Source organism: Carassius gibelio, chromosome A8 (genome assembly GCF_023724105.1).
Source record: "Carassius gibelio isolate Cgi1373 ecotype wild population from Czech Republic chromosome A8, carGib1.2-hapl.c, whole genome shotgun sequence".
Lineage (NCBI taxonomy): Eukaryota > Metazoa > Chordata > Actinopteri > Cypriniformes > Cyprinidae > Carassius > Carassius gibelio.
Window position 1 is genome coordinate 11,510,499 of NC_068378.1, and position 24,379 is coordinate 11,534,877.

General features: G+C 35.7%; 1 protein-coding gene across 1 annotated transcript in view; it reads right to left on the reverse strand.

The window, feature by feature from the left end:
- Positions 1-9,150: 9,150 nt before the first annotated feature.
- Positions 9,151-24,379, reverse strand: part of LOC128018461 (GDNF family receptor alpha-2) — a 64,522-nt gene continuing 49,293 nt past the window's right edge. The window contains exons 5-9 of the mRNA XM_052603959.1: positions 21,313-21,422; positions 20,364-20,504; positions 18,493-18,653; positions 12,432-12,476; positions 9,151-11,710 (exon numbers count right to left, since the gene is read on the reverse strand). Coding sequence (XP_052459919.1) covers positions 11,588-11,710; positions 12,432-12,476; positions 18,493-18,653; positions 20,364-20,504; positions 21,313-21,422 — 580 coding nt within the window. The 3' untranslated portion in view covers positions 9,151-11,587. The remainder of the gene's footprint in view (positions 11,711-12,431; positions 12,477-18,492; positions 18,654-20,363; positions 20,505-21,312; positions 21,423-24,379) is intronic.

The following is a 24,379-nucleotide window of genomic DNA, read 5'->3' on the forward strand; positions in this document are numbered from 1 at the left end:
GAGGCATGTACAAACGTTATACATCTACACATTCAAATCCTACAGCTTTTCGAAGACAAGCAAATTGCTGTGATTTTCAGTCCATGAACAGATAATATCTTTCTTCCTTGGAAGCCCAGTGTCTCAGCAGCATCTTACAACTGTTAACACTTTTAATTTACACCATTATCTGCCCTTCCTGGATTACCTACAAAGTCACGAAGTAACATTCGTTTAAATTTGGCCTTTAGTGCTGTCCTGCCTGGAAGCTATTCCTTGAATGCTGAGCGTGTAGAAAAAGTATTGCGGGTCTTGACACTAAGTGTGGGGGAGTGGATTTGGGTATAGTGTACCTCTAACCCAGAGTTAATGAGGACCCTCTGGGCTTTTCCCTTCATTGGTGTGAAGGGAAGTTTCTCTGAAAAACACTGAGGAACAACTCCATCTTACCCAGAGGAAGGAAGTGCTGGAGTGTAAAGTAGGCTTTATATTCTTGCATGGTTCATGAGGTCATTACTGTGCAGGGCATGTTGATGCAGTTGGTGAGAATATAAACAGAAGCTTGTTAATATTAGAATAATATATAAAAATATATATGACTGTTATACAAAATAAGAGTGAGGAGAAACAAATTGTAAGAATGGCCATGGAAGCATTTCTTTTTAAATTGGATGAAATTTAAAAAGTCAAAAGAAATAACGTTTTCTATTTTGTTTCAAAATGAAAAATGCATGTATGTCACTGATCTATATATAAAACTATATATTCTATATTATAGATCAGTGATGTATGTAAAGCATGTAAAGCAAATAGTAACACTCTATGCCATCCCAGTGTGCAGGGGATTAGTTCAGGCAATTACTCCTGGTAGACTGCACCCCAGTGTTGCTAATTAATTTAGCCTAATTACCTAAACATATTTAATGGAGGGATGGGTAAGTGATAGATGGAGTTAGTGACTTCAGATCAAATGGGTCTCATTTATTGGTCCTTCCATAGCCTTCTGTTGCATCAAGAGGTCTGCCAAGTCAAAAGCAGATGTCGTTTTGAAAGGCTTAATTACACAATAGAGCAGCACATTGTTTGTGCTGCACCGCCTATGAGATTTAAAAAAAAAAAATGGTGGAGGAGCGCAGAAAGAGTGAAGGCAACGGAAATTATTTCTGTATATTGTTTAAAATAATTAGATTTTCCTTCTTCCCTTTCAGTGGACACAGGAATGAGTGGTTTTATTTCTGCCCCTCCAAATAAATTATTCATTTTATGTCCAATTCTTCAGAAAGGACTAGTCAAATAGACTAAGCAAAGTAGAGCACTAAAACAACCTAATATTTAACATTCCTCAGTAGTACATCATACATACCTAAATACATACACTATCTATTTATCTATTTATCTATCTATCTATCTATCTATCTATCTATCTATCTATCTATCTATCTATCTATCTATCTATCTATCTATCTATCTATCTATCTATCTATCTATCTATCTATCTATCTGTCTGTCTGTCTGTCTGTCTGTCTGTCTGTCTCTCTGTCTGTCTGTCTGTCTGTCTGTCTCTCTGTCTGTCTGTCTGTCTGTCTGCATGCAGTTTGCATTTGCTCCACGCGCCTTCTTCATTAGTCAAGCCATATTCCACTTACTGATAGAGTTTTATTGTTGTTATTGTTCAAATGTTCTAATTTCATTTACATCCATTTTGCAGGAACAAGTAAGTCATCTGTGATTATGTAAATATTCATGCAATATCCAATATAATGTCATAGGTTTGATTTAAGTATCATCTTCATTTTTCATTGTGCAAATCAAGCATAGCGTTACAAAAAAACAACAACAACAAAAACAAACAAAAAAGAAGCTCTTCACAGAAAGACAATTAGCAGTATTGTGTGAAGAAGTGCAATACTTTGACTATGATCAGTGCTTATGGAAATGTGCATGGATAGTGAATGCTGCAGACTAGACATGTTTTATCAATATATTTCTGAAATGAAAGCACTTCCTATACCTGAAACCACTGTGAGTGACACTCTTATACTAACACAAACACATACATAACAAATCTGAATATGGGTTGTGGTTTTGATTTTGAAGCAGTTAAATGGTGCTGTCAAAACTGATAAACAGTTCCAGACCCCCTGCTGTTCACGCTGTGTTTGATGACTGCATTTTTCACTCTGGCTTACACTTAACTTTGCATTCATTTATTTATTTTCAGCATCTCTACACTGATGTTGAAGGAATAGTTCACCCCAAAATGAAAATTATTAATGGAAAATGTATAATAAATAATGACAGAATGTTAATCTTAGATGAACTCTTCCTTTAAATAAATAGTTCGCCAAAAAAATCTACCAACTCTCAGGCCATCCAAAATGCAGATGAGTTTGTTTCTTCATCATAATATTTTGGAAAAATGTACCATTACATGACTTGCTCACCAATGGATCATCTGCAGTGAATGGGTGCCATCAAAACGAGAGTCCAAACAACTCCAAATAAATCTCCAAGTAATCCACATCCAACTCCAGTCCATCAATTAATGTATGGTGAAAGCTGGATATACAGTATGTAAAGAATAAATTCATCAAGATGGTTTACATTTAAACTATTGCTTCTTGCCAAAATACTAGTCCAACATCTATAATAACCCTTCCTCCAATGAAAAAGTCCATCCCTTGTTCTACTCTCAAATTGAAATCCACTGACAGATCTGTTAAGAGCTGTTTAGTGCTTGATCTGTGCATATTTCTCTCCTGTTTCAGACAATTTGAGTTTTTTTACTGGAGGAAGCAGTATTATTAATGGTTATTGACTGATGATGGATTTGTTTATTTCAGACATGCTGGTTTTTTGCTTCACAAAATGTTAATTGAAAGACTTGAGTTTTGTGGATTAACTGGACCCTGTTTGGAATCTCCTTGGACTCACCCATTCACTGAAGAGGATCCATTTTTGGCAAATTATATAATGCTAGATTTATCCAAATCTGTTCTGATGAAGAAACAAACTTTTCATTTTTCATTGTTTGGGTGAACTATTCCTTTAAAGGAAGACATTCCTTTAAAGCAGTGATCCTCAAATCTGGCTTGCCATGTCCACTTTCCTACAGAGTTTAGCTCTAACCCTAATCAAACACAGACCGGGTGATGAAGCCAATCAGTAGAGTAGGGGGTGATTAGGAGGCCATGATGGTCAGAGGCCAATGGGCAAATTTGGCCAGCATGCCGAGGTCACACCTCTACTATTTTCGAAAGACATCCTGTGATTTTTAATGACCGCAGAGAGTCAGGACCTCGGTTTAATGTCTCATCCGAAGCATGGTGCTTTTTGACAGTATAGTGTCCCTGTGTGTGTTAGGACCCACACAGACCACAGGGTGAGCACCCCCTGCTGGCTTCACAAACACCTCTTCCAGCAGCAACCTAGTTTTCCCAGGAGCTCTCCCATCCAGGTTCTTACCAGGCTCAGCCCCGCTAAGCTTCAGTGGGACACCAGACTCGGGCTGCAGGGTGACATGCTGTGAGAGAAGTGAGAGTCTTTGTCTTTGCAAGTTGCTAATTCTTATTGCAGAGGTGTATTATTGACTAGTGCTGTGCTGTCACCTGCGTCGACAAGCAGTGGGTGGAAGCTCTTACGAATCTGATTTCACTGAGATGTATTACCATCTCAGCCAGGCTCTGCCTTTCCCTGCCTCTGCTCTGTGCCAGCTTACAGGCTTTACAAGTCCTTCCTGTGCCTCGGCTCAAAAAATGTGTACGTCTGCCCTGTTCAGCTCAGTGCTGACACACACACTCAGCACAGTTCCTTGTGCTGTCAGAGCTAAACGTTCTGGCATGACGCCCATGCCAAAATGCCTGTATCCAGTTCACATAATGTACAGCCGTAGACTGTGGCCAAAGTAAGTCACAGGTGAAACCAAGTGAGAAAATGTGAACCTGTTTGAACCAAATTGAACCTGTTTTCTGGGGAACCTGTCCCCCCTCCAAAAAAAAAAAAAAACATACTGATGTGGTATGTTGCAGATCAGAGACGTGGCTACAAAGCAGACAAAGATAAAGTAAATAAGAGGAAATGTGTTTAGTAAGCGGGACATGATAGGGCTTATCTCCTTGTTTCTGCACTAAATGGCTGACTCTAGTTACACACTGAGGTCTCGTATATTCTTCTAGCTCACAGAGCTAAAAGAAATCATGACACACACTCCTCCCATGAGGGTTAAACGCAAATCAATTATTCACAACTGAGACCGGAACACCCTCGGTAAGAGGACTACTGTTCTGCAGAAGTCATCAGACATTTATGTGACATAACAGGTGGAGAACCAAGAGGATCTTTTCCTTCCTTCCTCTGGTTGTTATGGACAAAAATGGGTGATAACTGAGATACATGTCATCCCTGTCAGCTGGTATCAGCAGTGTAGGTCAGGAGGTCATGCAAAAATGAGCTCCAGCTATTTTGACTCCGAGGGGATTTTCTTTTGCCGGAAAAGTTAATGCTATTGCATTGGACTAAAACGTACTGACTTTGCTCACACAGGGAATAACAATATTGTGGTGTTTAAAAATGACAAACCTACAAAACAAAGCTTATACATTTCGCGTTATACTATTTTATTACCAAATATTTGATGCAGTCTTTTTTTCAAGCTTGTTTTTCTTCACTTAAAAGGTTTTGTGATTCTTTTTGAAACTTAATTGTCGTAGACCTCATTGATCTGAGCTGAGTGTATGTACCACTTATGAACATTGCCAAAATTATCCAGGCTACCAATCTGTTCCAAAATGAAATACAAAACCTGTGCGAACTGAAAGAAAGTCTGGGTCACACTTTATTTTAAGGTCCAATTCTCACTATTAACTAACCATTAACTATGACTTTTGCCTTAATTAACTCCTATTTGCTGCTTATTAATAGTTTATAAGGTAGTGGTTAAATTTAGGTTATTGGATAGGATTATGGATGTCATGCATTATATGTACTTTATAAGCACTAATAAACAGCCAATATGTTAATAATAGGCATGCTAATAAGCGACTAGTTATTAGTGAGAATTGGACCCTATACTAAAGTGTTAACAAAGTCTGAATTCAAATTGTGGTCATAATATAGCATAATGAGAGATTATTTTGAGAGGCTGGTCCACTGTGGTTCTTGCTGGTCCGAGGAACACCAAGTTAGATTTTCAGCACAGAACCTAATGTATTAAAGGGATAGTTCACACAGATATGAAAAATTCTGTCATTATTTAACTACCCCCTTCCACACTACTACTGTATGTGACTTGTAATGTAGTTGAAATGGGCTTCAGCACTTTTGGTGTGTCAGTATTTTAGATGGTGGATTGGCCTGATAGAGAACTGCTGATTTTTGCATATGTGTATCAATGTAGCTTATGAGTGTGTGTCTGACTCAGCTCAGTGGTTTCAGAGGGCGGATGAAGTGCTAATTAGTTCAGATATATACCGAATAAAACATGCCTAGTCCGCAACATTCACTAGCCAGAATACAACTGCATTAATCACGTGTGTCAGCACATATTCATAAACACTCATTAAAGGCACAACATTGCACTTCCTCACACAACACTGCTCCCTGTCAATGTTACACGCAGTCTTGTTTTCTGAAAAGAAAGTGCAGTAACTGAAGAAACAGTATAAAAAAAACTCAATATAGGAAGGTAAGTTTTAATGATGATCATGATCAGTTCTTAATCATTATTTTTGGAATTATCATAAATATATTATATACAAATTACATTATATACAAATGACCAACCTGATTTGGTTACACTATATAAAAATAAAAAAGAACTTGTACATATTTATTTACATATACTTCTTTCTTTCTTTCACATTTACCTAAAAATAGCATTTTTTATAAATAATATAAATAAGAATGGCAAATTTTCTTGTAACCTGAACCCAGTTCTATTTTTACAACAATCATCATCATCATCGTCATCACTATTATTATTGCTATATTATTATTATTATTATTATTATGACTATGAAAATTGTAGATTCACACTGAAGGCACCAAAGCTATGAATTAACACATGTGGAATTATATATGGAATTATATACATAACAAAAAAGTGTGAAACCACTGAAAATATGTCATATTGTAGGTTCTTCAAAGTAGCCACCTTTTGCTTTGATTACTGCTTTGCACACTCTTGGCATTCTCTTGATGAGCTTCAAGAGGTAGTCACCTGAAATGGTCTTCCAACAGTCTTGAAGGAGTTCCCCGAGAGATGCTTAGCACTTGTTGGCCCTTTTGTCTTCTGTCTGCAGTCCAGCTCACCCCTAAACCATCTCGATTGGGTTCAGGTCCGGTGACTGTGGAGGCCAGGTCATCTGGAGCAGCACCCCATCACTCTCCTTCTTGCTCAAATAGCCCTTGATCCCTTCAGTGTGACTCTACAATTGTCATAGTCATGAAAATAAAGAAAACTCTTTGAATGAGAAGGTGTGTCCAAACTTTTGGTCTGTACTGTATGTATCTGTTTTAATTAGGAAAAGTAGTGCAAATCTAAGAAATATTAGTTAACATAGAAATCCATATCCAAGTAAATAACCTGTGTAAACTTACACAGTCATTTCAAAATGAATTGCTCTTGCTCTAGAGCTTCATTCTGGCAGTTCAGAGAAAAGATGAAAATGAGATGGAAATTACAAAGTTTGTAAAGTCTATAAGATGGCAAAGAGCCAAAGCAGAAACATGCAGAGCTTGGCTTAAAAGGGAAGACATCTTAGGGAAGTCTTAAAGTTTATCACCATTACTCGCCAATATCAGAGTCAAAGGTGACTGGAAAGCATTTAACCATTCACTTCTTCAATAAGAATTAGTGACCGGCAGCGCTGGAATGTTTTCAGATTCTTGAAACGTCTCTAAACATATTCTCTGTGCTTTAAGATCAGACGCGGTGAATGCACAGACATGCTGGATAGAAATTGAGTTAAACTCAAAGTGAAAAAATGCAGCTGTCACAAGCTGAACCAAACACAGTCTGAACAGCAGGGGGTTCTGGATTGCTTTGTCTCTTGTTTTATCACTTTTGACAATGCCATTAAACTCAAGTACAGGCAAAATCTCAACTCATGTTCAGATTGGAAGTTTTACATCACACGCCTCTCATCTCCACTCTCCAAGACATATTTGGATTTGATTGATAAAATAAATAAAAGTCTAGATAAAAGAGGGTTATCACTTCCTCAGTATTGCTGTCTGGAGTATTAACAGGCTAATTTACAGGGGCGTCACGTATAGTGAGCAAACAGAGTGTTTGAATACACTTTGTATGCTGTAGAAACTAATTAGCCTCTCATTTATGAAAATTTTGCCGGAAAAAAACGTGCTTTGTTGATATTCCAGAAGTGTATGAGCCTCAGTCTGGGTGTTTTTTGCTTGCAGATGTATTTCATTTTGGATAAAATGATGAAAATAAAAATGACAAAGGATATATAAACATAACCTACAGCACAAGCTATCCATTTTTAGACTTAATTATGGAAAGGCAGCTTCAAATATAGACCCTTCTCGGACAGAGTTCTGCATAATGAAGGTGAATCCCGAATGGATACTCAAAGCTATGTCAAATCCTTTTTATTTTAAATGTGTGTCAAAGATTAAAATAAATAAATACATAAAATGGCCAGTGAAGAAATTGCTCACAAATGAAAATGTCTCTTGAGATAAAGTTTGGACAAAATGACCTGATAACATCTTAACGCTGTGCAATAAATCATATTGAGCTGGCAAATAAAAAGGAAAGTGGGATGCAATCTGTTCTTTGTTTAACTCAATGGGACTGTCTCAAAGGCTTATATTACACTATATCAGTACAATATAAAAAGCTGAGACCAGCAGTCATAAAACATAATTCAGAACTGGTGCCTGACGTTGAGAAAGCTAGAATCCATCACACGATTTTGCTGAAAACTGGAATATTTATGACAAAAATGTTTTCATAATGTTTAACTAATAGGGTTATTATTCTCTATTACAGGTGAACTCTGATGCTAAGCTTAAAATACTTTCCCCCAGCTTAATAAGCAGAAACACAAACTGTTTCTATATCGTGGTGCTGTGGTATTTTCAATTTACTGTTTGTTTGAGTATTACAACCTTTCCGACAACAGCAACACCTCAACCAATAGTGTGAGTTTGGGGCGGGGCTTTCTGTTGGACTGACCAATGGAATAGAGGGGAATGTTTAGGAAGCCTGTTTGAAACAACAATAATAAACATCTCTATATTTCTTATTCTTTTTTGGTGACAACAATGTTGCAAAAATTATACATTTTGTACATGTCTGATTATAAATGTAAATTTGAGAGAAAGATTATTAGAAAATGTATCACATAATCTAACCATCACATCAATGCATCACATAACCATGTATGGCTTTTCTGATATAGTAAACATGCTCGGTAGCACACCTCGTACAGCATTGTGCTTGAGATGTGAAGCATTTGGTACAAGGCTTGATTAAATAGTTCAAATACTTAAAGAAGTGAGCTAAATGACATGGTTGCTTTACCAAATGTGTTATTATCTCTTGTTTAGTTTAGTTATCACTGCTGTTTAGGAATTAGTGTATTTGTGCAGTATTTTCAAACACAATAGAGCATTAACCTTTTAGTACCAGTACGAACTCGGTCCTTCATTTTACCACAAATTAATTTACAAACAAGGCACAGTTCCATGCAGGATTTTCTGAAAAATTGAAGCTAAAGGACGATGCTGTTCCAACATATTGGATTCGACAGTAATGTCGCATTACATAAGTGTAAGTAACTGTTTTTATTACGTGATTACTATTCCTTTGTCTGTAATTACAGACCTTTTGTATTTATGTGTTTTTAACCTAAATCACAGCTGCGTCCATCTATGAAGGATGTAGGCTGTCAGACAAGGCTGTCTGCAATGTGTCATGCCTATTCAAACATAGCGTTCCAATGATTCCAAAGTTATTTTTTGAACAATCATGATTACATTATAAGTGGACATCAGAGAACAGTACAAAATAATAAAAAAATGGCAGTTCATGACCAGTTTAACTATCATCCTAAGTATCACATTTGCAACATGCCATTTTTTGTTCATATTGGATGTCCTCAACACAGTGATGTAACACAGTTATATAACAAATGTGGAAAGCAGTAAAAACTGAAGTGGCTTTATTGATCAGGAAACAAGCACAGCATTAGCATATCTGGACCTCACAGCAGTCTACAAAGGGAGGTGACCCTTACATCAAAGCAGTGATGAGATGATGCAGAGTTCTGCTAATTCCAGAGGTGATCAAATCACGATGGTTTATCAAAGTCATGTGACACAGCAAAAGCATCAATGAATGTCTCTGTGAAATGCTGCTCTTCTTCATAGTTCATTTCTTTGCATCTGAAGCTTACATTTGTCATTCAAATGGTCTCTACTTGATACCAAATCCCCTCCCCTCCCAACCATAGCTAAAAATCTCATACACAAACGTACTGTACATGTAAGCTACACACAAACTCAATAGTCGCACTTCTATCACAACATTATCCAAACCCCAGTGGGCCTTTTTGATGTACTCTTTCAGTGCTGTTTTTGGGGAGCATATGGCCGATGCTTTCAGCTCAGGTACAGTGAGATTCAAAATCACTTTATCTTTTCGATAAAAGGTTGTAAGACTAAATGTAAACTGGCACCTTTCAGAGAATTCACACATATTTTTTTTTACTACTACTTCTGTTTCCTCCCTTGAAAATCACTTCGAAGCAAGAATCGCAATGTCAGTGTCTGGCAACAGGATATTTTTTCTTAACAGTTTAATATGCGCTTGTTCTCATTTAATAATGACAAACCTGTCTTTTGACATAATGGCCCCCTAAAAAAAATAAATAAAAAAAATAATAATATATATTGTGTGTGTGTTTGTGTGTGTGTATACTGTATATATATCCAGATGTTTCAACATATTTTAGGGACATTCACACCAAATGAGAAGAAATTCTTTTTTGAGCATCTGGTAAAATAGAGCTGATTATTAAATAATTGGATCCTTTAAGAAACAATCTCAGAGTACTCATAAATCTTAGTACTTTAAAGTATTGAATAATCTTTTAATGAAAAAAAAATTGCCTGTTGATGTTTTGATGTTTTCACGGACAGATTCCCACTGATACGACATATCTTTAATGTGTTTCCATTTCCCATTAGTGCCATATTTACACAAAACCTATTTATCATCTGCTTTGCAATGGTACGTATGTAACAAGCCTAGGGCACAATATATAAATCTTTATAGTTTTGAACTTTACATTGATATAGACATTGGTGTATATACAAATATATATACCAATGTCTGTTTTATTCATAACTTTAGTATTTGGAATGTTTATGAGAGTTAATATCTAGTGCATTTACTGAACCTGTGAATCGGTGTGAGTCCATTTTTAGAAACATTGTGAACATCAAAACTCGACCTTCTCTGCACAGCAACTAAAAACAAAAACAAAGAGTAAGGCCACATCATAAATTGCACACAATGATTCACATGACAATGAATGTCCCAAAATGCTAGCCATCCTTGTTTTTCTTGTATAGAACTCCATTTCACCAGTGACCAGTTATGGTATGACTAATAATGATTTGTGGAATGAGCACCTCCAGGTCTTCCTCAGTCATTCAGCTCTTGTCACTCCCACTGCTTTCTCTAGAGTCTCGTCATCATTCAGTTAAAGACAACACATAATAATCAACAGCTGTACTTTTAGAAAGAAACACATTCATATTCACAGACAAAATTGTACATGTGTGGGCAGCCCATTGACATTGTAAACCCACACGAAAGCCGTTTGTATAGATCTACTTCTTCTGTTGATCCATTGGTACATTTTCATCAACTTCATCTCGACACTCTTTCCTTTTTCAAATATGTCAAACTAAGTATAGAACGAGCGCCCTTGACATCCACCTCGCACTGTGTCAACAGGGTACAGATTTAAACTTCAAACACTTCACGTTTAAAAGAACCACGGGAAAGTAATTACTCCTGTTCGACTGATGGACAAAAGAAGGAAAAAAGACAGAACCAAAAGAGAATAATCGCAATGAGAAAGCTAAAGCAGCTGTCAAAGAAGAGCGTAGCAAATCCAATAAATGGGCACTGGGCCGGGATGGAGAATGCCTCTCAGAGATGGTGTAATCCAGTGCCAGACAACAGGTAATTCAGGCCTGATGGGAGCTGCGAGACGCCCTTTTTATAGGTGGTGTGGGCGGCAGGAAGTAGTGCACTAGATCGGAAAGCTCTGTGCCTTAAGTGGCAGGTCCACCAATCAGGCACCATACTTTGGACTCAAGCGGCTAAGTACGCAATATCTGTTTCTTGGCCGTTTGCTCATTTGGTATGCAACATTCTCTTTCGGCCATGGCAAGGATGCAGCAGTCTTTTCAATATGAGTCTCTGTGTTCTTTCTGTTCGGTGTTTATTTGAAAGAAAGAAAGAAAGCCTCAGTAGAGGAGAGAGGCATTAGTTTGGTCTGAAGATGATCATGAGGGGGTTCCCATCAGCCTTTTCCTCACTGCGCTGGCTTACGAAGCTCACGTAGATCTATATAGCGAGGTTTCCAAGAGCAAACAATAGACCGAGGATCAAAACATCCGTTAGGGCTTTTGTGCCTGGACTTGAATTTCTGGGGTACTCTACTCTTGTGTTAGGTGGACTGCCAGGAACCTGCCAGGAAAAAAACAATATAAATAATATTAGTATTATGATTATACGAAACACCAGATACTATGCAAACCTCATGAAAATAATTCCAGGTCATGCTGGAAAACATTATTGTATCACACTCATATATTATATATATATATATGTGTGTGTGTGTGTGTGTGTGTGTGTGTGTGTGTGTGTGTGTGTGTGTGTGTGTGTGCTATTGGAATACTACTACTACTACTACAGTGCAAATTTATTTGATATATTATATGTAACTGACATTATTTCTACATATACAGCATATATTGACAAATACTACCATCATGTTTTTTTTTTTTGTTGCATAACTTACAATTCGATGAATAAAGCTTTTAATTTATTACAGTAAATCAAATTTATATTATTGTATTATTATTACTATTAATAATCATCATTATGAAAACAATGTCAGAATACAAAAGAAATCTAGATGAAAGATGAAAATCTAAATTATGCTAAATATAATTTCTTACATGTTTCTCAGTTTTCTGGACAGGTGTTGTAATATTGACCTAAAGCTTTTGCAGTACATGTTGAGCAAGTGTCTGTACACTGGATATGTATGATTACAACATATTTACAATAAAGTCATGCAGTTGTGCTTTGCCTCTGGACGCAATAGTCATCAAGCCTTTTTTTCTCATGCACAAGCAAGAGATACTTATAGATAATGCCCCAACTCACTGGGTGCACTTCTTACCTCACTTCCGCAGATGTAGTCTTTTGATGGATAGCAATCCAGTTCCTGCAAGGAAATAAGGTTATCCTTCAGATATGGAATTAAGTAGAATACGATACTGTCTTGTTTGAGGGATCTACATTACCCCTCAGTAATGCATGTCTATCTTATCTATCATCTGACAATGAGGCTTATGTGAAGCGCTATCAGGCTCACTCTTTTATTCTTTATAGATTTCTTGGGGTTAGAACCTCCAGAATATAGCGATCCAGTCCAATAATGTAACATGTCTGACAGAAAAGTTCCAAGAGACACAGACTCTTCTACAGATCTGTGAAGTGTAATGAACGGACTGATGAGGCTCTTGATGCAGAATGATTTATCTGAACTACTGGAATATCAATCAAAATATGTCATTATTTCACTCAGTTCTTAAGCTTCTGCTCAAAGAGATGCGTTTTTTTTGTGCAGAGCTGAAAAAGTCAGAGGGATCTTTGTTACAGCTAGCTACAGCTATATATATTTTTTTTCTTTATTTCTTTCCTTTTTTTCATCTTTCCTTTGTTTTTGTACACACCCTGCATAAACAATTCTAAACGAAAACTGCAGAAGTGCAATATCTACATTTCGCAAAAGCCCCGGAGCTGTCAAAAGATTTTACTTCCGCTTTTTTGATTACAAATAATGACAAAAGCTATAATTTATGATATATTTTTAAGATACAGTGAGATTAAAAAAAGTACAAAAATAATGCAACATCTTGGTGCATGTAAAAGAGTACACATTGTACAACTGACAAAGTAACAATACAAAGTTGGTTCAAAATGTGTGAAATTATATATATAAAAAACATATTATTATTATTATTTAATGGTATCAGCTTTTACTAAAACCTAGAAAATTTACATTTCCTGCCAATAGTATGATAGAGTCCATACAGATTGTCCATACATATTGTCCCATTCTACATATTTTGTTTTATTTTAAGCCATCGCTTTTGCCCATTTTCTTTTAATTGGCTGAATTCTCATAAGGTCTCATACTTTTGAAGGCTTTTACAAGGAGGTAAAAATCATTCCATTGCTTTTGACTCATGTAACTATATATTTATTCCTGCATGGCACACTGTAAAATTCTGCACTCCCAAACAAGGTCATCAAAGCTTGTTTGTCAAGACGTCAGTGTGGTATTGTTTATGACAAAGAAGGGTGGGATTGAACTAGCGCACTCGCACAGATGCAGACTCGCCCTAATCCAATAAATCTGTTTTCAATTACGTTAGAATAAAGACTGAGACCTTTCAGCAAGGCCTGGAGTACATCTGCGCGGCCAGGTTGGCATTTGCAATAAGACCACTGAGGCTTAGAGGAGATGATATCATCTCCAGACACCTTCAAGATAGGACAGAAGTATAGCATGTGAACAATGCCGATGCCTGGTTTCGGTGCTGAATTGTTTCTAAAGATATCAAGAACACCTCTCAGCGTTTTATAATTAAAATCGCATTCTTGCAGCAACACCCTGTATCTGTTTGCCTCTCACAAAGCTGTTGGTTTAATCAGGTGCTGTAGTCCAGAAAACCCAAAGGCCACATGACACATACAACGTCCGGGAGGCAGAGACTGTATCCCTTTGGGATTTAGTGCCTCAATTTGTGTCCGCTGTGTCCCGCTCCCTTAGTCAGCCTTCTCTCCACACAAAACTGTTTACCCGAGACTGAATCGATCTTAATCTCTCCTCCCCTGATTAAAAGGAAAAGCATGAAGGACTATTATAATGAGTGATTTCAAGATGTTGTGAAAGTAAGTGCATTATAAGAGCTGTTAAAGAGTGTGAGGGATTTCACCGCAAACCCCTATGTCTTATTCATAAACAACCCCCAAACTAGTTTGAGCAAGCACAAAAAGATGCTTGATCTTTGTATTTAAGTCTTTTATAATATTGATTTTCAATACAGGCATGGCTACGTCGATGAAAATTAGACAATTTGTTGTATATTCTTAAACAATTATGTGCCATTTTCTTAAGATTGGTCCATTTTATTTGTGTTTTCATCAAATGATTATCACATGGAGTTATAACCACACATATGTGCAGAAACTTGATATGACTGAGTGCACTTTTACATTTTAAAGAGCTGATCCAAGTGTTATTTAAACGAATTGTTCAAAATGCTGATTTTTTTGAGTCATCAATCAAAATGTTCACTGAAGTCATCTATTAAAATGTTGTAATATATATGTTTATACAGTATTATTACTATTGCTATATATTTATATGTATTTATATTCATGTATTTAGTATGCATGGATTGTTTGATGGTAGCTTAATTTTGTTAACATTGTGGAAAATTATATATTTTAACTTATTTTATTATATTTTTACATTTATTTATTTTTTTATTTAGGTTTTTGTATTTATTTTATTTTTTATTTTATGTTATTTTAGTTTAGTTCATTTGTAATTATAGTGTGGGAAAATGTTTTTTTATTTTATTTTATTTTATTTTATTTTATTTTATTTTATTTTATTTTATTTTATTTATTTTATTTTATTCTATTCAGAACTGGCTTATCGTGCTAATTGCGTTCAGCCTGTGTTTTTGCACCATTGCCTGATTCTTTAGCGAACCGGGTGCAAAAACTATCCATGCAAATAAACAACACTATCAATAGGTGCGATTCAGTCTTAGTAAATTTACCCCATTATGTTTATATCTTCCTTTTCATGAACATATCTACAAATGCACTATTCACATGTTTAAGTGAAATAAATACTACTGCAGTTACCAATAACATTTTATTTATCAGTGTTTGTGTATGGTACGTCTCTTTATTTTGTTTTGTGTGCCATTTCACCTGATCTATGAATGTAGTGATTGTGTTGAATTAGCATTGGCTCATGCAGTGAACTTTCAGTGTTTCCTGTGTAAACATGCATAATTAGATGCAGGCTTAGGCAAAAGCCATAACTGCCAGAACCGCAGCCTAGCAAAGAGTGAATGAGAGAGACAGACAGACTGACAAAGCAAGATACAAAGGAAGGGACCAAAATTGTGTGTTGACAGGCGGGGATGTTGGTGGTGGTGGAGAAACAGAGGACAGTGACTAAAAGCCAATTAATTAGCGAGAGCGGTGATGTGTGTCAGCTGCCTGTTGACATCAGCCCAGATCTCTGTTCACAGCTCTGCTAATGCCCTCCTCTCTTCCCTGCACTTCTCAACATCTTCCTCCATTTCTCTTCCACTCATTCACATGTTAGCTTTTTGCTTTAGAACTTTCACACGTCTTAATTGTTTACACAGAACTGCACAGTAAGACACCTTGCACTGCTACATACAACACATGAATACTCACAAAATCAGTCTTCTTGGTACACAGGGCTTTGTGAGAGGAAACCTTATTTTCAATGTAATACTGGTGAATGTTCGAATTATAATAAATGATTTTGCAAAAAAAGTAGTATTTTTTTTTAATTCAGATGCAGTTATTTGGATATATTGTTCACATGGTACATTTTTCTTTTTGTTTGCTTTGTTTAGGCTAAATCTCAATGATGGACATGCCATAGTAACGAATGGGAAGAATTTCCCAGGTGGACTTGAAGGCAGCATCATTTTCTGATTCTTTGTTGTCCATTTGAAAGCATTAAATCAAAATCAGCATCTCTGATTTAAATCAGAAATTCTCTTATTAAAGAAGAAAATGGCAACGTCCATGACTGTATCATTGGAGAATGCAATAACTGCCATATTTGGTCACCTCGAAAAGACAGTCATAGTGGGCCCTGGGGTTGATTATTCCGTTAACTTTAGGGAAATTACCTGCTGTAAATTGATAAAACGTATTAATGTGAATCGGTTCAAACTGTATGTTTTAAATTAATTCAAATTCGTGCATTGTGTTGTTGGCACATATGATATTTTTACAAGGTGTTTAGGCCAATAACAACAACAACAAAGGTAAATATTGCCATTTATACCACAGGGCCGTTGAATGCTTGTTTCTGACTGGTTTACGAACATTCTTCGATTTCTTTCAATAGTCCAATTTAAACATAGATATATATATATGTAGATTCATATTCAACCACTCCAGGCTGTCCAAGCCAACGTGCCATCATTTTAGAACGGTCAATCTGTCATCACAATCAGTAAAAAAATAAATAACTTTTCCAGATTCCAGAAATTTGCGCATCCTCTGGTATACAGTATAACTACGGTTGCAGACGGACAGTCAACTTGCTTCTGAGTGTCCATGAACCGGCTTTGACAGTTCTAATATGGCTTATATTAGGCAAAATAAGAATGTGACATCTATGTCTAAATCTAAGTCTATGGCATTAGACATTCTAATAACTCTGAATCTACATTTCGACTAACTGTCATTAATTTACTCTACACTTCTCATTAGAATATTACTAGACTTTGAGGTTAGGGTTAGGGTTAGTCGAATAATTTGTTGAGTGCTTGTAAAGTTATAGCCATCAAAATAAAGTGTTAGCAGATATTAAGCAGACAGCCTGCTAATTCTCTCATGACTGCTAGTTGAAAAGTAGTTGCAAAGTTACTTAAAGTTTGTAGAATGTATACAGTGGACTATCAAAATAAAGTCGACAGCATTACAGTTCCATATCACTAAACCATAACCTAAACAAATATGTTGACCAAGCAAAAAAAAAAAAAAAAAATGTAAATGATTACAACTAAAAATTACAATATCTATGATTTATACAATATCCATGATAGGAATAACCAGATGAATTTCTGATCATTCATACCAATATAGCACTGGAGACATTTCATAGTGTTGGGCGAATAGAGTTGTTGCCTCGGTTGTGCCCATGAGCAAGACATGCCACTTCTACATGTAGATTCTGTGAGGGAACATCCTTCCTGCCTCAGGCAAACTTTAAGTGCTATTGGACTTGCTAGACAGAGCAAAGCGCCCCCTTCAAAAATCACTGTGATGTTGAACTCTGCCTGGAATTAAAACACAGTAAACAGAGCGAGACTTTGCCCATTTTTTCTCTACCTGTCAGAATGAGAAAAATGGCCCATGGCAAACTTTTCATCTTTCAGTTGAGTGGGACCAGAAGAAAAATCTGAGTTTCAGCTATGGGGTTAATCTGTGATGTACATCTGACACGTTTCTGATTTTCTGGAGAATGGTAAAGTTTAACAATGTTCCCCTCAGGCAGTCTCTAATTATAAACTTTCTACTTGGGTAATGCATGATTCACAAATGATAATTTTTACAATAAATTAAGCATTGCTCTACTGGCTCAGCATGTATAGATACACACACATGTGCGCGAACACATCATACAGTGTAAATAGTGACGTGCATTTGTGTGGCAAATCATGAGGACACATTATTCTGTCTGGTCTATTTGTGCTGTTTTCAGAGGCACATTCAATCATTTTACATTTTCAACTTTAATATGTTAATTATGAGCCCATCAACATCTCTGGAGAGTATTCTGCACTCAGGTGAAAAACTCTGCAAAGCAGTGTGTGTGTGTATTTGCAATTAACCAAACAAAGGTACAAATGTCAACTAATTTATTTCTTGTAGTTTGTTTATTCTACAGTTGTTCATAGCTTGACTATTGTCAATAAGTCAAATCAAATGCTAATTAAATGCAAAGTGACAGTTAGCATACAATTTTCCTATATGTAAATATGTTGCTGTTATTTCACTACAATATGTATGACTAAAATAGATGAAGAAAGTGTGTTGATTTTCTGTAAATGCAGCTTTGTAAGTGGTGAGATGTAAATATTTACTAACCTCAACATGTTCTAATTCATTCACACAGCTGCTTCTTTTACTTTCTGCATCATTGACTACAACACCTTAGTTTCTTACTAAGCTTATCTTTGTGGGAAAAAAGTACACTTTTTATATAGAAATTTTAAAATAGACCCTCTATGGTCTTTGAAAGTACAAGTGTGTATTCATAACAATTAAGGGCACTTCTTTTTCACTGTGGTATAACTGACTCAAATCCACATTATCATTCAAATTCACGATGCAATATACAATGCCAAAACTACTCGATCACATGAAATCTGACTTACGTTTAAATTAGCACAGGATGATATGATGCAGGGCTCCTCCAGTTCCATAGTTGTTTTAGGGATGCTGGCAGTGAGCTCAAGATCGGGTTTCACTGAGCCTGTAGTAGGCTGAGGATCAGGCTTGGGTAGCGACCCATAGCCAAAGGCCTGGATAGCATTTCCTGTGGGAAGAGAAAGGGGGGGAAAACCCATAGATTCAAAGCACATTTTCATAAGAGAATGTTTCCGCAGAAAGTCAGAGAGACTTCAACTCTCAAGATCCCTTGAGCAGAAAAGTAATGTTGTCTTCTCCGGGTTTGTAAGGAGCAAGGAATATTTATCTGTATCTGGGGGTCAGCAGTTCAGTTAAATGCTACTTCTGTAAAGCTTGCAGATTTGGAATCAGTTAATTGCTAGAAAAACAAGACACACACACACACACACACACAGGCAGTTTTACAATTATGTCAGCTGGCTTGCTATCTACTGCCTCCATGAGCTTGTGTCTACTATATAAAACACTCTTAATAGGCAACAAGTTCACTAACCACAGTTTTCCAACAGCATAAGAATAATGCTGCTAATATAAAGCAGACAGGAGATATGACTATTGAATTCAAAAGAGTTTCATATTAGCATGTTGCTAACATCAAACCTCATGACACAAATGTGTTTATTGCTTTCTACTATGTAATGACATACATTTATAACATTGCATACATTTTCTCTGCCAATCTTCGATGTATATTGCAGTTTATTATGCGATCTTGTTTGCTAAAAAGGATATACAGTATGTAATGGTACCTTGCAATTCACACATATAACAAGGTATTGTTAACTTTTGGTTAACTGTCACCTGAAAGTTTGCCTACAAATCCTTAAAAAGCAGTCACACTATGTTTGGTAACAGAGCCATGATTTACATGAAATCCATGCAAATGATACTGTATCCATGCTTATTTTGACTTTTGAGAAATCTTTCTCAGCCTATCTCTCAGTGGGATATCGGAAGAAATGTCTGCTGAGCTAATGCCTGAAGCTCTGTAGCTTATTATCTTATGTTTTCGTTTTCCGCTCTATTGCATATTTCACTCTCTGGAAGATATTCCTGACAAGCAATCAAACATGTTGGGTGGAATTTCTTAGATTGTCTTTTATTTGCTTCCTAATAATTATAATTTTATTTGCCTATTTCTAAATATGCATTTTTTTTTTATAACCATTGATACAGAAAGTCTGTAAACAAATGTAAATTCTTAACACAGAGACTAAAAGCCGTAATAATCAGATTTAGTCTATGTAATGCTAGGAGTATTCAATGCTATGAAATGAACATGCTTAACTACATCTAAAATCTGTAAATCTAGATGATGAATGAATGAATGAATACATTTAATTAGATAATCGTTATAAAATAAGCAAAAAAGCTCAGTTTAAATGACTGAACTGACACATTATCACTATGAAATACCAAAAAAGGAGTCCTGTAGCCGCACATGATAACAAGTCAGGCTGGAAGCCTTATTTAGCCTCAGCCTACACGTTTACTTTCTGCCAACAAGCATGACATTAGTTCCAAAACAATCAGACATTTATGATTCTGGAGGTGGGTAGAGCTTCCACACATGGAATGAATTTTCTAATGGAGAGTAAATACAAGACATGGCAGGTCTCAAACATTGTCACCTTAGCTGCAGCATTCAGGATTAAAAAGTAGTAAAGAAACCTATTTCTAAGCAGACACATGCTCATATAAGTACCACAGCCTCAACTGCTTATCAAAAAGCGGAGTATATATTCTGAATTGAATGTAAATGCTGAAAGCTGAGTGACAAGTGGAGCTAGAAGGGACAGACTTTGCAGAAGAAAAGCTTTCATAACAAAAGACTTACGGAGACAGTTGTTTTCTCTGAAGTCCTGTAGAAATTTCTCACACTCCTCCTCCTGATTCCCGCTGCCTCTGCAGGTACACCAGGGGGAGATGGAGAAGTTTGAGTGACCCGAGTCCATGTAGTTAGGAGTCATATCTGTACCTATTGGGAAAACAAACAAAATGAAATATTCTAGGTAATTTGAATAATGTGTATCACAGTGAACTATTAAATTGACTCGCACATGAGCATTACTTTTCATAGGTCAAAGTTGTGTTTTATTATATTTATATTTAGTTTAATTATATTTTATATGCTTTTAATGTTTACTAAAGATGGTGCAAAGAAGGTTGGTTAAATATTAATAGTACTTTTCTCCTGATCTGTTTAGATTGATTTTTAAAATATTATTCTATACACTACCATTCAAAAGCAAGTAAGATTTTTTTTTTTTTTTTGCTCACCAAGGCTGCATTTGTTTGATCAAAAGTGCTGTCATATTGTGAGGCATTTTTACAATTTGAAATAACTGTTTTCCATTTTAATATATTTTAAAATGTATTTAATTCCTGTGATGGCGAAGCTAAATTTTCAGCATCATTATTCCAGCCTTCAATGTCGCATGATCCTTCAGAAATCATTCTAATAGCCTAAGATGATTTGCTGCTGAAAAAACATTTATTTAGCAATGAACTATTATCGATGTTAAATACAGTTGTGCTTCTTCATCTTTTTCTTTTTTTTTCTTTAAAAGTTCTATGATGAATAGAATGTTCAAAAATACTGAATGTATTTACATGCAAAAAATTTAATGCATACTTGCTGAATAAAAGCTATAAATAAATACAAAATAAAAAATAAATAAAAAATAAAAATAAATAAAATAATAATATTAATAGTGGTATAATATAGTAGTAAAATTATTTAAAATATTTATAATTTAGAATCTATCTATCTATATATGACTCACCAATGAGTCTGGTGTAAGATGTAAGGCAGGCTTGGTAGTCATCGTTGAGGCAGCCGCTGATGGAGTGAGGGGTCATCTGACAGTTTGTGTGGAAATCAGCCAGTCGTGACCTTGGCACAAAAACACAACAGCAACATGCCAACATGAAGCTACTTTCCATAAAGAACAAAGTGCGGTCAGTCTATAGTTTTGCCTAGGGGTGAAACTTTGGGGAAAGTCTGTGCGTGTGTGTTTATGCCTGAAGAGACCAGCTGCAATACACAAAGGACAGAGTTTTGTGTCAGAGTCTGTGCATGTTCAGAGGCATCTTCAGCTTCACACATCACTGCTTTTTCTTCAAGATAAGGGGAAATCATGCCCATTTCTCTCTCTTTTGCTGTCTTTCATTCTCTCTCTCTCTCTCTCTCTTTTTTCCTCCATCCATTAGTTAATCATCGTTGCTGACCGTGACTGCAGCATGTCTGTGGTTCAGAGGCATCCTGAGGGTCAGACAGAAGACAGGAAGTCCTCTGTGAAGCATAAGAGAGAACAAGACCTTCCGCAAATACTTGAACTGTCTTCTTATAGCTTGGTCTTCCAATCTCTGTCTGTATAAGGCAATAAATAAACCACTGGCAATTTGTTGTTGCAAAGATTTTTTAAACATTGTCAGGAAAGTTTACAGAGGCCATTGACTTGCAGTATTTCTGTCCTCCTCCTGCAGGAGATCTGGGAATACTGCTGGGTGGCCCAACAATTGAACAGACACAGCGGATGTTTCTGAGCACCCACACACACACACAACATATAGTCATCAGTCCTTTACGTAATATACATTTATGGTCATTTCTTTGCTGTTTGATACCTTATCGGAATGGTTTAGAACAGAACTGTGCTTGATCTCATTAGTAGTCATACTTTAGGTATTGTTGGCTCCAGCACACATACATATTCATATGTTGCAAAGATAGACAGCTTCTAAAACATTAGCATTTTATGTATGGGTGACATACTGTATGTCCAAATGTTTATTCATAATTTTATGTTCATATAATTTTAAATTCATAGAATTAAAAGGTTGATTTTATTGTAATTCATCAATATGATTAATGATTGTAGAAATTATCTGAATAAAAGTATATTGCATCTATATAATATAATGTTGTGGTCTGTAAGATATATATATATCCAAAGAGGATTTTTTTTTTTTACAATGAACAAAAGTTTAAATCGACAGTTGCATAAATTAATTATCAGCCTTGGAACTGGATCATACATTTTAAGGTAGCTCCGCAGAACAATGGCTTCTGAAACCACCCTACTATTAAAATATGATTACAGAAGTTGGCTTGCATCACACTATCATTATTGTATTTTACAGACATTATCTCCAGTCTTAGCAACCTCTCCTTCAGAACCCACTTGGCAAACACTGTTGTTCCAGTGCCCTTTCTTGCACTCTAAAGTTTGAGTCAGACAGAAAGTACAGTTAGAAGCAGGTCTCTGTGGAATCTAGTACTACTAAACACAGATACAGTTTAACTCATACACCCTCCCTCCTCTGTAAATACACCTTTTAATCAGCATACAGCTAAAGATCCCGCTGTGATTTACATGTATAATTACATCTGTTCACACTGCTGGAATCAAACAGAGAAGTGCAACAATATTGTTGTACCAGTTGGGTTCCCAACATGATATAAAAACTTGAAAGAATAGGGTCTAGAAGTCGTAAAACTTCACAAAACTTTCCGAGCTCCCTGTTCTAACTTGTTTTAACTATTGCACAATATGACAAATGGGCAAGATGTTTTATATCTTGTAATACATTTACAATGTTTTTGTTTTTCAAAGCAAAACCAACAATGTCCAATGAAATATATACTTGACAATTTTTTTGGCAAAAGCAAAGTTTGTTCCATTGCATTAATAACTAATAAATAATGCAAAAGCCCATATCCCATATAAATTATTTCAAGGGTTTCCATGAAAAATGGAAACTCTTTGCACTGATAACATGCAAAACAAAAACAGTCTGTTGCGAATGAGCCTGTAAGTTAAAACACATTGTTCAGCAGTGGTGTGTGGTAAACCTATGATGAAGCAAAGTTCTCCTCAGTGTTTGTTTTATCTTCAGTCCAATGTAAATTCATTTACCAGTTACATTTGATATTTTACAAAGTTCCCAGGTACACAGCATATTAGACACTATAAACCTTTATTATTATTATTATTATTATTAACTACTAATTAATAACTTTATTATTTTTCTATTTTATTTAGGGACTACATCAAGCAATTATTATTACAATATTATTGCATATTAATATTCAAATTCAGTCTTTTAAATTATTATTATTATTATTATTATTATTTTAAAGAAGCCAGCAAATTACATTAAATAAAATTAAATACAAGCAATGTATTTATTTATTTATTTTTACATTGTAGCCTATCACAGCAATGTGGACATTATATCCTCTCTTGTGACTTTTTTGTTTATATTTCTCAATGAAAAAAAAAATGAGCTCAAGGTAAACAAAAGAGATGCAGCTTCCTTCTGAAAGAGATTTTTTGTGTTTGTTTTTTTAGAGAAATTAGTGGTTTATACATTATTTGATCTTTTATTTTGTAATATTTGATTTATTTTTGTATTGTTGCTTATTTTCCCTCTATATCCCTCTGGGGAAAAGCATTCCTGTTCTTCAGCTACATCTTTCGAGATGCTCAAAGGCATAGTGACAAGTGATGGATGCTGTTTCCCCCCATGTGATCAGGAATTGAAATTGCTGCCTGTCTCAGACTCTGTCAATAGTTATATATATATATTATTCTCTCACCTACAGCAGCGACATTATCATATGACGAAAGACTCTGAAACCGGATCTTCTTTACTTTCTACTGCATTACTCAGCTAATGAAGCGTATAATGCTTGTCTTATTTGTTCTACGTCTTATTTGTTCTCTCCATCTAACGGTGTTAGTTGTAATCTCAGAGGACATTGCACTTTTTCTTTTTGTTTCAGTGTAATGAGTTTTTTTTAATTTTTTTTATTTTAGACAGACTTTTCTCCATCTTGGTCAAATG